Consider the following 15,304-nt stretch of genomic DNA (forward strand, 5'->3'; position numbering starts at 1 on the left):
AATTCTTTATCCAAAAGAATAGAGTACTGAAATCATCCCCCAAATTTATTGTCCTCCTGAATGAATGTAAAATGTACATGAAGTCTTTAAACCTTCTTAAAGGTATAAAAGCACAGAAATTATATGATATCTTAAAAAATTTCCCCACTGAATTGGATAGTTGAAGTTAATATCAATTCCCCCTTGTGATATCAATGTTTATTGTCCTGTTATTTTACTGTATTCTTTTAATTTTATTCTTTTAATGATTTATTTACTTTAATTCTACCTCAATTCGCTCTGAATTTATTATATTGAAGCACCGAATGTATGTATTATATTTTGAAATGATTTGCACTAATGCTAAGTTGTTGTTCCCTTGGCAATCTCTTTATACTGTTGCAATGTTTGTTAAATGAATGTTGCCATACTTGTTTATTTCTGTACCTTTTCAATAAAGGAGTCAAAAAAAAAAAAAAAAGCTCTTATCATGGCTGCCACTGACATACTTCCGAATAAATGGATATTTCCTCGCTGTAGTATCTCCCCTTAAAATGGATAAAGATGGAGAGTAAAACCAGAAGATGGCAGTAATGCAACATCGTAGATGCCAACTACCATAAAACCTCAAAGAAGAAGAAGAAAATACTTCCGGGTGATTTCACCAGTTAGCCCCCAGCCTAGACCAAAAAGAAAAAAAAGAAAAAGAAAAAAAAAAAAAAGAAAAAGAAAAGAAGAGATTATTCGACTGCAACCAACGTCTGGTTGGCACTAACCACGTGAACAAGTAGCGGAACCACAGCGTGAGAATATCAAACTTAAACCGGACTGTGTTTACCGGTGCACTCAAATAGTCTCCATGGCCGGTAGCATTTGACAACAATACCAAGGTAAACGGATGTTTTTTCTGTTAAAATGCTTTTTTAAACACACAGTTGGACTGACTGGCAGTTTTTCTGGCCATGTACAGCTGTCTTTTATGTTCAAACATCATCCAGACCGCCAGAAGAAATGTGGCAAAACGAAGCCGAAAGCAGTTTATTCTTTTTTGTGATTATACATGAGAGGAACAAACAAGACGAAAGCAGACTACTGTATCTATTATCGTGAATACAGCTGATTTCTTTCAGAAAGTAGAATGAAAGACATTTGGACTTGCTTTTGATTGTTATGTTTGGTGAAATTAGTATATCGATACAGCAAAGCAAGTGTCATCCTAAGCCAATATTTTCATGGGTGTATTTGAAAAATGGTTACATGATTAAAATAACTACAAGACGAACTCTGACTAGGGTTAAGATTAATTAATGTCGCATTTAACTAAGCAGCTAATGTTAATATGACAAATGAATAAATGATCATGTGAATTTATGAATTAATTGGATTAAGTAAATTTAAATGATACAATCAAAATTCGTGGATAAACAAAATGACCTTTGAAATGAAGTTCTTTTTCAAAGACAAACAAAAGAAAACAAAACCATGAGCAATGTGTTTATTAAGTGTCCATGAAGATAATTACAGATCTAGTAATGGAGGGCATGATAAATCACAACCAATATTTGACACATTTATTCAATATCAGTGTAGTTCAAATGTGACTTGAGCAACAAAAGGAATTGGGTTAGGCAGAAATAGATGAGGCATGTGAACATTGATGTTTGACAACTAAAAAAATGCTTGTGAAATAAGGAATCCAAACATGCAACTAATGCAAATCCACCAGAGAATCCCTGTTTTGTTTGAACATGATAGTGCCCCTGTGCACAAAACAAGCTGGGAGGTTTTCTTCTTCTTTTCTGAACACCTTCTTTCTTATATAAAACAACAACAACAACTCTCTTTTCACTCTATGCACTCTATGCATTACTTCACAGCACTGTCTTGTAGCACCTATGTCCAGTTGGACCAGAAAGTTGCATTAGGGCACTTACTCTTGTTGTTCTCTCCCCTCTAGAACCTTGCTTGTGATGTATGAAAATGTCATATGTACGTCACTTTGGATAAAAGCGTCTGCCCAATGATAAATTGTAATTGTAATTTTCCCAATTTGGTGTTGAGAAACTCTACTTACCTGCACAGAGCCCTGACCTCAACGCTGTCCAACTCAGTCAGCTTAGCCTTTCCATACGACAGGACTGAAATTTGTCAGGAATGCTACCAGAGCTGATGGCTGACTACCCATAACCTTAACAAAAGATCATAACAATGACAAATGTACTTTTATCAGTACAAAAGACACTTGTTGTGCCAATACTTTTGACCATGCAGTTTTCATTTCCCGCAGCATTTTGGTGGTATTTTATGTTGATTTTGGGGAAACCAATTGTTGTTTTAGTTGTGTTAAGTTATTGAAATGATCCTGGTTTGGTTATTTTATCAAAAAACCTCCAAAAGTGTGCGACTTTTGCTAGAAAACCAGCACTTCCAGAGGGGTGCCAATACTTCTGTCCATGACTGTATATGTACATTTGTACAGATTAAAAAAATAGTAAATACTATAAAAATCCTACTGCCATGAAAAGTACTATTGCCAATATTCTTATTCTTATATTCTAAATATTCTCAAAGTCAAGCATATCTTTGCATGAAGAAATCGAGAAATAATAAGAACAACAACATAAACTAGCAAGAGATTTTTTCTAAAATAGCACAATGTTAAAGATTATGACAATAATTTTGATAGTTAAATATAGTTAAACCCAACTTGACTCAAATCTGCCTGTACCTTTTGGAAATTACTTAATAGAGGAGCCAAACACAAGTATCACCAGTGAAAGAGATCTGATATTCCATCCAAATGCCCTTATTTGAGTGTCTGTCAGTCAAATCTGTTTGAAAAGTGTGCTCATTATCTGTTTTGCAGTTGAAGTTTGCCTCTCTGTCCACAATGATGTCACATGGTTTTAAGAGCAGTAAGCAGGACTTCACCTTTGGACCATGGAAAGTGACTGCTGCCAAAAATCACATCATGAAATCCAAAGACATTGACCGGTGAGCTGTTCCTCTTACAGTCTGTGGCAGATATGCATTTGTCTTCTACTTTTTACTCGCTGGGCCCTCTGGTGCGTTAAGCTTTTAGTTATGTTCAACCCTGCAGATCTTTATTTTTTATGTTTTATAAGTGTTTCTTAAATGATATACTTACTATTTATAGTTACACAGCTAAAAAAAAAAACAAAAACTATGGTTCTATGCCTTTGTCCTGCTTTGCTTATCTGTATCCCACTACATCTACTGTACATCAAGCATTGTTTTCCTACATCCATTCTTTTCCAAAAACATGTTCTTGTAGCTGACATAAACAAAGTTTTCACTGCATACTGATTGACACAGTGGATATTCTTTCATGCACAACAGAAATTGAGAGACAACTGTACGAACTGAATGTGCTGTCAGGCGGTACGCTCCAGTAGCTATACATTAAGAATAGATGATGTGGCACCAAGTCCTCACTCATAATTACTCATAGGAGTAAAAAAAACAAAGCAGCCCATCAGCCATGATTCATAAAAGACACCTTGCTCATGCCTAGGTCAAACATGTTACAGAAATTTGACAGCGGACACACTGATCTTGGGTTGCACACACACATTTAAAATTATAGTAGATAAGACGTTAGATTTGAATTTTGTTTTAAGTAAAACTGCTGTGGCTAACCAATCAGAAGAATGTGTGTGTGTGTGTGTGTATATATGTATATATATATAGATAGATAGATATAGATATATATCTATATATGGACGTCGCCTGGACACGACACGAACACGACATACATGGAGCAGGACAGAGAACAAAACACTACTGGAATGCTACTACACCAGCAACCCCAGTGAGAGAGGGTATATGAAGAGGATGTGGGACTGATGCTTCGAAACCCCACATCCATGAAGACTGCAAAGCAACTTGTGACATGGCCGCACAAGAGCAAGCCTTGAACACAAGATTAATATAGGCCGGGATCTACCACAGCAGACAAGACCCCAGGTGCAGGCTGTGCAAAGATGCCCCTGAGACAATCCAGCACATAACAGCAGGGTGTGAGATGCTGGCAGGGAAGGCATAGATGGAGCGTCATAACCAGATGGCTAGCATCATACACAGGAACATCTGTACTGAGTATGGGCCCAGGATCAAAGTGGAAGACGCCTCCAAAGGTGATCCAGAATGACCGAGCTAAGATCCTGTGGGACTTCCAGTTCCAGACAGACAAACTGGTGATGGCGAACCAACCAGACATAGTGGTGGTAGACAAAGAACAGAAGACAGTCACAGTGGTGGATGTAGCGATCCCAAGTGACAGTAACATCAGGAAGAAAGAACACGAGAAGCTGGAGAAATACCAGGGTCTCAAGGAGGAGTTGGAGAAGATGTGGGGCATAAAGGCAAAAGTGGTCCCAGTAGTGATTGGGGCACTCGGAGCGGTAACCCCCAAGCTGGGAGAATGGCTCCAGCAGATACCAGGAAGAACATCTGAGGTCTCTTTCCAGAAGAGTGCACTCCTGGGAACAGCCAAGATCCTGTGCAGAACCCTCAAGCTCCCAGGCCTCGAGCTTGAAGGAGGCACAATACCGCCCCAGGCGGGGCGAGAAAGGAATTTTTATATATGCATGTATGTGTGTGTGTGTGTGTGTGTGTGTGTGTGTGTGTGTGCGTGTGTGTGTATATATATATATGTATATGTATGTTTTTTACAGCACAAAAACTATTGCAAAACATCTCTAAACTAAATTAGAAAAGTATCTGCTCAAGATTAGGCACTCTGTTTCTGACATGTTTTCAATGGAGATATATATATATATATATATATATATATATATATATATATATATATATATATAGAATATATATTTCATACACTGTAAGCATCATTATATAAATGTATGTTCACTTAAGCTTTGCAACCAGCAGACATACATATTTCTGTATATGTGATGTTTTCACACAGTGTGGTATTGAACATTTTGGGAAGTTTTATTTTAAAATCAAGAATTTAAATAGGTGGACATATTAAGCATCTAAGTTCCGAGCATGCAGAATTACATTGCAAACTAATTCCCAAGCTATATTAATGAGACTTTACAGTAAACTAAGTTGAGCAAAGTTTTTTTTTTTCCCTGTGTAGACAAGTGTCACTTTGTGAAAGTGTTACCAGTAGCCAGCTATTTGCTGTTTGCCTTTCCAGGTTAGCAGAGGAGATGAACATGCCCTCCCTTCCAGAGATGCTGTTTGGGGACAATACCTTGCGCATCCAGCACACAGATGGCTACGGCATTGAATTCAATGCCATTGATGCACTTAAGAGAGTCAGCAACATGGAGGATGCTGTCAAGGTGGCCTGTGCTCAGGAATGGCAGGAGAGCAGGCAAGATGAGCATCACAATGTGTTACCAAAGGCCGCGGGTGGAGGGTTTTTTTCACGTTTGATACACAAAACTCTTAAAAAGCTGTGGCCAAACAGACACAGAGCTAACAAAACAGCCATGCTACTTTAAAGAAACAAACAAATACCCTAACAGACACACACAAACTCCAAATGTCAATAAGATACAATGGCAGCACTCAATGTTGATTGCTATTCAGCTTACACTTTGCTGCTTTAGACTAAGTGGAATTTCAGGCATTCTTTGTATTCCACAATCATTTTGGATTTTGCTAGGAATACACTGTACATACAGTAATTTTTCAGCCTTTTCACCAGAAGATCTGTTCTCAAAATCCTGTTGTGGCTTTTCAAGCCGTAATGCATACTTTACTGCACTTGCTTTTAGCTCTTCAGCTGTTTGTATACTTGCATCCAACACGTAGTGCAAATGCATCAGATCTCCCTTTTTCAGACACACCAGAAAGAACTTGAGTTTGTTGCCAAATGAGAGCACTCTTTATACTAGGTCAGGCAAATGAGGCAGAAATGTCCTTCACTGCAGTCAAGAAAGAAAGAGGAAGTGGTACAAAATACCATGAAAACCATGCCATGCAAGTTTTTGTTTATTTTTGTACCAGTATGTGATTGCTATGTGCTTTTGTCCCATCAGTGAAAGAGATTGGATCTCGTATTAGAGCAGAGATTTACAATTACGATGAACTTTGCCACAAACTGAAATAATAAAATAGAATAACCACATGTGTGCAGACGAAGAGCTGTGTGCAGCTCTCGAACTGTGGGCTGGCCACCCTGACACTGACACAACCGGACATCGCAGATATCACATAGAGGGGCTGTGATTTGTGTTGAAAAACTTTGTTTAAAAAAAATTAAAACAGTTAATTTCCAGAAACGTAAATAATGTCACCTACTTCAATTGCATGAATCTCTGTCGTCTCCTTCCAGAGTGGATTCTGAACACTCGAAAGAGGTGGTGAGACCCTACGACTGGACATACACCACAGACTACAGAGGTACTCTGATAGGAGAAAGTATGCAGATAAAGGTGGGTAAAATACAGTAATGGAATGGAACACAGTGTCAACACCTTTGTTAACTGCACTGTCAAAAAGTCTCCAAAATGAGTTTCATTTTCTGTCTTTGAACAGCTCTACTTCCACCTGTGTTTCATTTCAACTTGTTGTTCATCTGAAGGTGACTAACACAGCAGAACGTATCAACATGGAGAAGTTAAAGGCTCGTGAACAGATCATGTTCTTTGATGAGGTGCTGTTGTTTGAAGATGAGCTGCATGACCACGGAGTCTCAATGATCAGTGTCAAAATTGTGAGTGCTGTGTTCATGTAAACAAACTGGTACTACTTATTCAATTTATTTTTTGGCCACAGTCTATGTGTAATCAGTGCCCAATTTACCAAGTCATTAGCCTTAGCCGCCAATCTTCATTTATTCAGGGAAGTTTCATTGAGAACCCAGCACTCTTTTGCAGGAACTGCCCTCACACAGTTACACAAATTCTCACTTCTCACTTCAGCCCTTGGAACTACCCCACAGGTGCACTCTGGGAATGAGAGAGAGCTCAGCAGGCAAAGTTCAGTGGTAGAATTTGTGGTAGAATAAAAGCCCCAAGCTCACAAAGTAAATCGTAACGTAGTGTACCCGATTCCAAAACTTGTTTTTTGCATTTCTGTAATATACTATGTCATTATGTAATGTTGCATGCAACATTTTCAACAAATTTGTTGCTGTATGTCTTGTTTATAATGCAGAGGGTGATGCCCACCAGTTTCTTCTTGTTGCTGCGTTTCTTCTTACGAGTGGATGGAGTGCTGATTAGAATAAATGACACACGACTGTATCATGAGGTAAGTTGGTTACCTCCAGGCAGGGCAAAGTGCAGTGCTGGTTTTTGTAATGAGCAAATCATAGAATTTAAAACTTAATCCACTGTGACTATGGCAAAGGCTCCAATTGTAACGCTGGTTTTTATTCCAGGCTGGAAAGAATTACATGCTACGAGAGTTCAGCACAAGGGAAAGCAAAATAGCAGAACTTAAGGTAAGTAACATGTCATGCACTGATATCAAGTTACACAGCAAAAGAGTAGAAATATGAGAGCCCTGGTCAGAGCTAAACAGAGTTTATGACCAAAAAACCCACTTAATTTGCATATTTAGTCTTTGGACCTAAAGTATTTTAATTATGTCATTCCTATAGGCTAACATGCAGGCAGGTAAATAGCATCAACATCCTGTTTCGGTTTGGTCCACAAATCCACATAAGGTTCCAAAATATGTCCACTAAATTTTCATCAAAAGGTGGCAGCAAATTGTTCGCCTGCTTGATATCCAATGCTGGTTCAGCATGCCACGTCATTGCCCTGTCTTTGTCCACTTCTGCTCTTTCCCTTGCGTTTTCTTTTTTTTTCATGGTCTTTCTCTTCCTCTAAGCACCTATCTTCTTCCCGAGAGCATGTACCAGTTGTCCTACTACAGCCGATTTTTCCAAAGAAGAAACCCAAGTTAAATTCCTTTTGCTCAGCTGTTGCAATTAATTCCACCTATTTGAGCAGTTGAAAAATTGCACAGGTAATATATTTAATTCCCACCAGACACATTATATAACATTGTGCTTGGTAATACACACACACTGAAATGGCTACACATTGGAGCGGTCTGCGTGAAAACAGAAAAGCAACACCACATACACATTGCACAAACAGGCCTCTAATAAGATACAAACATGTCAGCAATATTTATTTAAAGTCCCACCAACTGAGTATGGAAAAATAGAAACTGATCACATCCTCAAATTAAACCTAAGACTATATTTTCTCTGACTGCTTATTAATATCCAGCAGCTAGTGCAAACACTAACTCTACCAATAGTCTGCCATACTCAAAACACTGCATGTGGGGGTACTTCTGCTTAACTGCTTATCTGCTCATAAGGCACACACTTCTCTCAGTTTCAAAACCTGGCAGCCAGCCATGATTCAAAAAGATATCTGGCATCTCTCTCAATCTCACTCAGTCAATGTGATAATCTAACGCCAAAATAAATTAGCAGCATTAGCTAACAAGATTTTAACCTTCACATTGACAATGCTAACTGCAAATCTGCTTCCGAATTCATGGACCTGCTACAATCCCTCAACCTCACCCAGCACGTCAACTTCCCCACCCACAACCATGGGTACATCCTCGATCTGGTCTGCTCCTCTGGTCTGTCAATCCCGCTCATCTCCAGCCTTAATCTCCACATCTCTGATCACCTGCAATAATTATGGACATAAACTTCCCCACCCCCATACCTAAGGAAAAACGGACAGTCTCCTTCAGAAACATCAAATCCATCTTCCCCTCTGTGCTTTCTGCTTCACTGTCCACTGCCATGATTGATTGATTCCATCCACAGCAGCTTATCCACCTCACCCGCCCCTCCTTCCTCCCCCTCTCCTCCCCCCATTCCTCTCAACATTCCCCCTCTGGTTCATTTCTCCCCTGTCTCCCCCCAGGACTGTCCAAATACATCTCCAGAAAAAAAAATAACTCTTCATCTTGCCTGGACCCCATACCATTCTCCCTCCTCAAGAACTGCCTCCCTGTCATCTCCCCCCTCATCACCAAATCATCAACACCTCCCTCAGTACTGGCTCTGTCCCCCTACCTCTCAAACTTGCCTCGGTTACACCCATCCTCAAGAAACCTGGGACTTGATCCAAACTCCCCCAATAATTTCCGGCCTATCTCCAACCTCCCCTTATCAAAAACTCTAGAATGTGTCATTGCTGCCCAGTTGAAAACCCATCTCATCTCAAATAACCTCTACGAAACTTTTCAGTCTGGATTCCTCACTAAATACAGCACAGAAACAGCTCTTCTCAAAGTCACAAATGATCTCCTCCTCTCCTGTAAGCGAAATTCTCCCTGTTCATCGTAGAGACTTGCTAATTCTCTAAAGAATTACAGACTCGTGTGATGAATCAGGTCTCGTTAATACATGCAGCATGGAGGAAAGACTCATGCAGAGTGTTCTCTCCAGATCTCCACAATGTCTTGACTTTTATACTGTCTGGCAACAAAAGGACAACTGGTTGTCACATGCACCTGATGTTGGTAAATCATTCCCCCAAACATTGACGATTTGAGGATTGCACTGATCCTGTTTCCTAGGGTTTATATTATACCATAAATTCCTCAGGTACAATGAACTGCACCCTAAACTGCCCCCCTCATTCTGTTTCCCTTATCAAATGTCCCTCTGTCCTCTCCCTCACCTTAGGGAAAAAGGTCACAAAAACTTGCACTGCATTCATAGACTGATTCCTGGGATTAGTAAATCATCTAATTCCTACACTCCTCAGATTCTGAGGTGCAGATTCAATATCCTCATCCCCCTCGACCTCTCTGCAGCCTTTGACACCATCAACCACTCCATCCTCCTCTCCCGCCCTCAGTCCTCCCTCAACATCACTGGCACTCCCCTGGTTTAAATCTTATCTCACTAACAGACAACAATTCATCATTCAACAACTGCACCTCCTCCACCGCCCCCCACTCCCACGGTGTACCTCAAGGTTCGGTGCTTGGTCCTATCCTCTTCATCCTCTACCTCTTCCCCCTCTGTGACATCATCCATTGCTGCAACCTTCATTTCCACTGTTACACTGATGACATTCAACTTTACATATCCACCAAAACCATCTCCACCCTAACCCACACCACTCTCACCAGCTGCCTGACCGAAATTAAACTCTGGATGCAAAAAAACTTTCTCAAACTTAACTGTGACAAATTGGAACTCATCATAATTGGCCCCAAATCCCTCACAAAGTCCCCCCACCTCTCCATCACCATCGAAAACATCCTGTCTCCCTTCCCTCACAGCCCCAACCTCAGTGTGATATTCGACACAAACTTCATATTTGAACCCCATCAATCACATAACCAAAACTGCATTCATCCACCTCCGCAACATTGCCCATCTCCGTCCTCTCTCTCTTTATCAGCCACTGAAACCCTCATTCACACCATTGTCACCTTTACGCCTAGACTACTGTAATAGCATTCTCTTCGGTTCCACCTCCAAAGTTCTCAATAAACTCCAGTACATCCAAAATTCTGCTGCCTGACTCCTCTCTCAAACCCATTCTCACGACCACGATTTATTGTTGTTGTTATTATTATTGTTATTATTAACAAATCAAAAATAAAACATTTGCACAGAAACTTACATGTTAAATACATGTATCTCCAAAACACTGAAATTCAAATAGAACTTAGTGAGCTTTAAAATCTAGTTCAGTATGTAACTATGAGCATTTAGACTGTCTTTAGTGTAAATGAAGTGGGACTGAATACTTACAAAAATGTCTTAAACAAAAAAAAAAAAAAAAAAGTATAGATTGGGATATTTTTGAGCACAGTCCATGCTTGTCCTAGAAATCTGTAGAAAAAAGTAATGATCAAAACTGAAATAATTATAAATCAATGACCAAATGGTTAGGGAGAATTACTGCATTTTATGGTTCAGATTATTTAGATGATACTGCATAAATTCACTGATGAACTGCCAATCATGCTATTTATGCGACTGTACATTCTTGTACATCAACCTGTGACTATTTAATGCCATTTGAGTGTAGATAGATTTTAATGTATGAAAACAGTTTTCACACATTGAGGCTTGTGTTGTGCTTGAGAGAAAGAGAGAGAGAGACAGACAGACAGAGAGAGATAGACAGAAATGCAATCACAGTAACAGTGACAGTGGATGTAATAATAGTAGTAGCAGTTGCAGTGGATGTCAGGCAGGGCAATGGCAGGAGACATAGCTGTTCATGCAGCCACTATCCATGGGAACCTGCGAGACGACAATATCAGTCATGCTGGCCACCATGTGAGTTGTTAGGGTTACATGAGTCATGATGTGAAAAAGTGTTAAGCTGCAGGACTGCGTTGTAAGTGGCTGATAAGTGGTGTCGTAGACTACCTCCTCTGTTCAGTGATAATTGTTCCAGTTTGACGAAGATGTCTTCTATCACTCCTCTTTCATACGTCTTCTCTTGCCAAAATGTGTACATTATTGTCCTTGTGAGTGGACAATAAGTGTCCCTTGTTCTAAAGATGTCGGTGGACTGCTAAGTCTTGGAGGTAGTGAAAATCAAAGAACAAATTCAAATGTGTGTTTGTGTTGGTTACTGTAAGCTTTGATGTTGAGTCCTCTGTCATCTTCAGTATGCACTGTGCAATCCAAAAATGCCGGACTGTTTCCTTTAACACCTCCCGAGTGAACTTAATTTTGCTGTCCACTGCATTGATGTGATCCATAAAAGCTGTTATTTCCTGTGTTCTACTTTTGACCCTGGTGTCATCCATATCTATAACACAATGGCTGGGGGCAGTCTCTGGGAAGAAGGTCAGGGCTCTGCTCTCTACTTCTTCCATACAGAGACCCTAATCCTCACCTAACCACTACTGGAGAAACTGGTGACCCCATGGCATAGCCATGGCTCTGTCTGCAGAAACCCTTGTTGTACTAGAAATAGGTGGTTGTCAGGCAGAGGTCTAGCAGGGCACATATGTGGTCTGGGAAGAGATTGGTCCTGTCGGAGAGAGTGCTGTGCTGTAGCAGCAGTTTCCTTAAAGTCTTTACTGCTTTCAGGGTAGGAATGCATGTGCAGTGAAGAGTGAAGTGACATCATTGTCTCATCTGAGTCCAGTATTGTATTTCCTACCTTGTCGGCAAAATCCTGGGAGTTTTTGATCTGGTGTGGAGTTTTGCCAATCAGTGGAACTAGTATGGTGGCAGAAGTTGAACCAGCCACAACGACGTGCTTCCTTTTCAGATGCTTGTGCATCGCCGTCGTACTGCCATGGAAGGCAAGTTCTGCCTTGCAGATTTTACATTGCACATGCTTGTCTTTTGTTTTGCGAAAATGCCCCCAAACTTTAGAGCTCCATTGCCGGGTAGCCATGATACTGGTCAGCAGGGTTCTAAATTAACACCCGCCAACCCGCCAAATGCGGGTTAAAATTCATATTGGCGGGTGTAAATAAAAACTTACTAGCCAATTTGGCCGGTAATGCATTAGGCAATCATGTCAGTCAGAGCCGCTCTACAGTTCTTGGTCATTTGTCCCCCTGACAGTCCGTCCTATATTTCCCATGAACACTGTCGTAATGCTACGTGATGACGTACAAGACGCCCATTGGCCGTGCGCAGGCACACTACAGTCTGTAGTGCAACCGGCGCGAGAAACCACGGAAATGCAAACACAAAGAAGAAGAAGAAGAATGAACGGCGGCGTATAAACTGTAAAAAAGGAGACTGAGCTAGCTAAAAGTAAAAAGTGAAGTTAAACTAAATGCTGCAGTGGTTGGGACAGACATCTGGGGGCGAGAAGAGGAAGGAGGCAGGGGATGAGAATGTCGACAAAGCGTGCGAAACGAAGAAAAGAAAGTTGAACGCTAAATGGCTGACAGGTCGTGAATGGCTTGTGTTTGATCACGAAAATGCCGTCATGTTTTGTAAGGATTGCCGCATGTACACGAAAGAAAAAAACAAGACGAATAATTTTGTGGTGGGGACTAATAATTTTAAAGTCGAGGCAGTAAAGGACCATGAGAGTGCCCGAAGTCATCAGGAGAGCCTAAGGAGTCTGCAATACTGACTGCTGCACTATTTGTGTTTTCTAGTTGTACATACATAGTTCAATTTATTACCAATGCAATTTTTTGCAAGTGTTTAAGTCATAGCTGTTACTTATATATATTTCTTATTAAAGAAGGAAAGCAGAAACACTTTAAGTTGAAAGGAAAAATACATTTTATTAGAAATGTAATGATACTAAATACTTACTGGAAAAATGTCTTTTAGAAAATAATAAATCTGACAGCATTTTTTGTTTGTATAAATTAAATGTTTGCACTTTCTGTGTATATTTTGTTTCATGTGTTGTACTTTCTGTGCATTTTTCATGCCAACAATGTAAATAAAATGATCAAATGCATTCAGTGGCACTCATAATCTCTCTTATTTTCACCGGGAAAAAATTTGGCTAGTGGAAATTCTGATTGGCTGGTAACTTTAGAAGGTCACCAGCCACATTGGCTGGTGATCAAAAAAGTTAATTTAGAACCCTGCTGGTCAGGCAGTCCGGTGACATCTCAGCAGACGCTGATTACCACTACTGCGCATGTGTGTCAAGGACAGAAAGGCAGACAAGGCAGCGGAGGGTACAGCAGCAGTTTTGAGAGAAAAACAAAGCTTAAAAAAAAAACAAAATAAACGACGATTTTCATAGTCGACATAGTCATGACTAGTCGACTAATCGTGGTAGCCCTAGTTGCCTTTGGAAACCTCTTAGAAATACCTGGATGAATGAAAATCTTCACAGACACACTAAATTCACTTGTTCTTTTCCATTTTCTTTGAGGTTACATGGATGTTGCTTAAAATTTATTGGTATCATTATATACCAATAAATATATATTATATTATATTTGCACAAAAAAACTTTACATATCAGTGACAATAATGACAGTAATTATAAATCGAAATTAAACATTTGTTTATCACCAGATTTTATGTAAAGCATTTGTTAGCAGAGTGTGCATTAAAAGCCTTGATTATTATATGTTAAGTCTCCTATGATGTACTGTATTGTTGTAATTGTAACACAGGTCTTGCTCTCCTATTCAGAATGTTCCCGCTGCACTGTACACTGATCCGAATGAGATCGCTCAGCACTTAACCCTGAAGATGACAGAGTGTGAAAAGCTGGAGCTTCCTGTAATGCAGCCTCAGACAGCTGTTCATGAAGTCCTTCAGTGACCAGTATACACCATGTGGACCAGGGCCACATTGATGTGTTGCATGATGAAAACTGGGAATAATAGTCTTAAACCACATCCTTAATCGTACAGTAACATACCACAGATGCCCCCCCCCCCGATATCTGTACAGGAATAGTTTTTATATGTGACCATTATGATGTTATGATGTTGTGTTCTTCAAACTGCAACCTGACTTTAGACAGATCCACTATGTTCGCAGTGCAGCTTAATGCACTGTAATATCATAGAAACGTTAACCCCAGCTAAATACTTTGGTTTAGCTTCTGGCTTTGTTCATATTTGAACTGCTTTTATTTTATGATTCAGTTATCACTGTCAGGTGACTCAGCATTTTGACATAAGGCTTGGTTGGGTAGCTGTTTCCATGCTTGTAATATTAGTATAGTGATAATGGGTTTATAAAAAGCTACAAAAAACAGCACTGTATTTTCTGAAGTCAGTATGATCAAGAATTCTTGTAAATATGTCAGCTGTATTTTCTATGGTGATTAACTGATGGTGATTTTTTTTTTTTTCCATTTGCAAGTTATACACTTCTCAATCTATGTGAATATGTCTACCATATGGCTAAATAAATTTGTGCAAATATGGATGGCTTCCTTTTTTGTACTGCATTATAATTATTACTATTTTTGGAGGATGTTCATGATGGATTACTTAAGCTGTCCAAAAGATAAGGTAGGACTTTATATATTTATATTATTAAGTTACAGAAAGCAAGCACAGTGGCATAAAGAGATCAAAATAAAAATATTAAAGTATACAAGATACAGAATAGAAAAAAACAACTACAGTCATGGACGAAAGTATTGGCACCCCTCTGGAAGTGTTGGTTTTCTAGCAAAAGTCACATGCCTTTTTTTTTTTTTTTTTTTCTTTAAGACTCCTTAATTGATCACAGCACAACATGCATAGTTACAGAGGGGGAACTGCATATGCCATGCTTCACTGAAATTCTCCACATTTAACCCATCCTGGTAAGTCCTTCCTCCGTAGCAGACCAGGAGCAGTGGGCTGCCAGCCGACAGCGGCGCCCGGGGACCCAGCTCCTTTTGTCACCATTGGTCAGGTGGTGATC

General features: G+C 39.8%; 1 protein-coding gene across 1 annotated transcript; it reads left to right on the top strand.

Annotated features, from left to right (window-relative positions):
• The first annotated feature begins 617 nt into the window (after nucleotides 1-617).
• Nucleotides 618-14,816, top strand: tiprl (TIP41, TOR signaling pathway regulator-like (S. cerevisiae)). The gene is made up of 8 exons (XM_076750896.1): nucleotides 618-869; nucleotides 2,846-2,973; nucleotides 5,165-5,344; nucleotides 6,311-6,410; nucleotides 6,560-6,691; nucleotides 7,135-7,230; nucleotides 7,361-7,423; nucleotides 14,072-14,816. Exons 2-8 carry the CDS (start codon nucleotides 2,870-2,872, stop codon nucleotides 14,201-14,203), a joined length of 807 nt encoding a protein of 268 aa, XP_076607011.1. The 5' UTR covers nucleotides 618-869; nucleotides 2,846-2,869; the 3' UTR covers nucleotides 14,204-14,816.
• Nucleotides 14,817-15,304: the final 488 nt, after the last annotated feature.

Source organism: Chaetodon auriga, chromosome 15, assembly GCF_051107435.1.
Source record: "Chaetodon auriga isolate fChaAug3 chromosome 15, fChaAug3.hap1, whole genome shotgun sequence".
NCBI classification, from domain to species: domain Eukaryota; kingdom Metazoa; phylum Chordata; class Actinopteri; order Chaetodontiformes; family Chaetodontidae; genus Chaetodon; species Chaetodon auriga.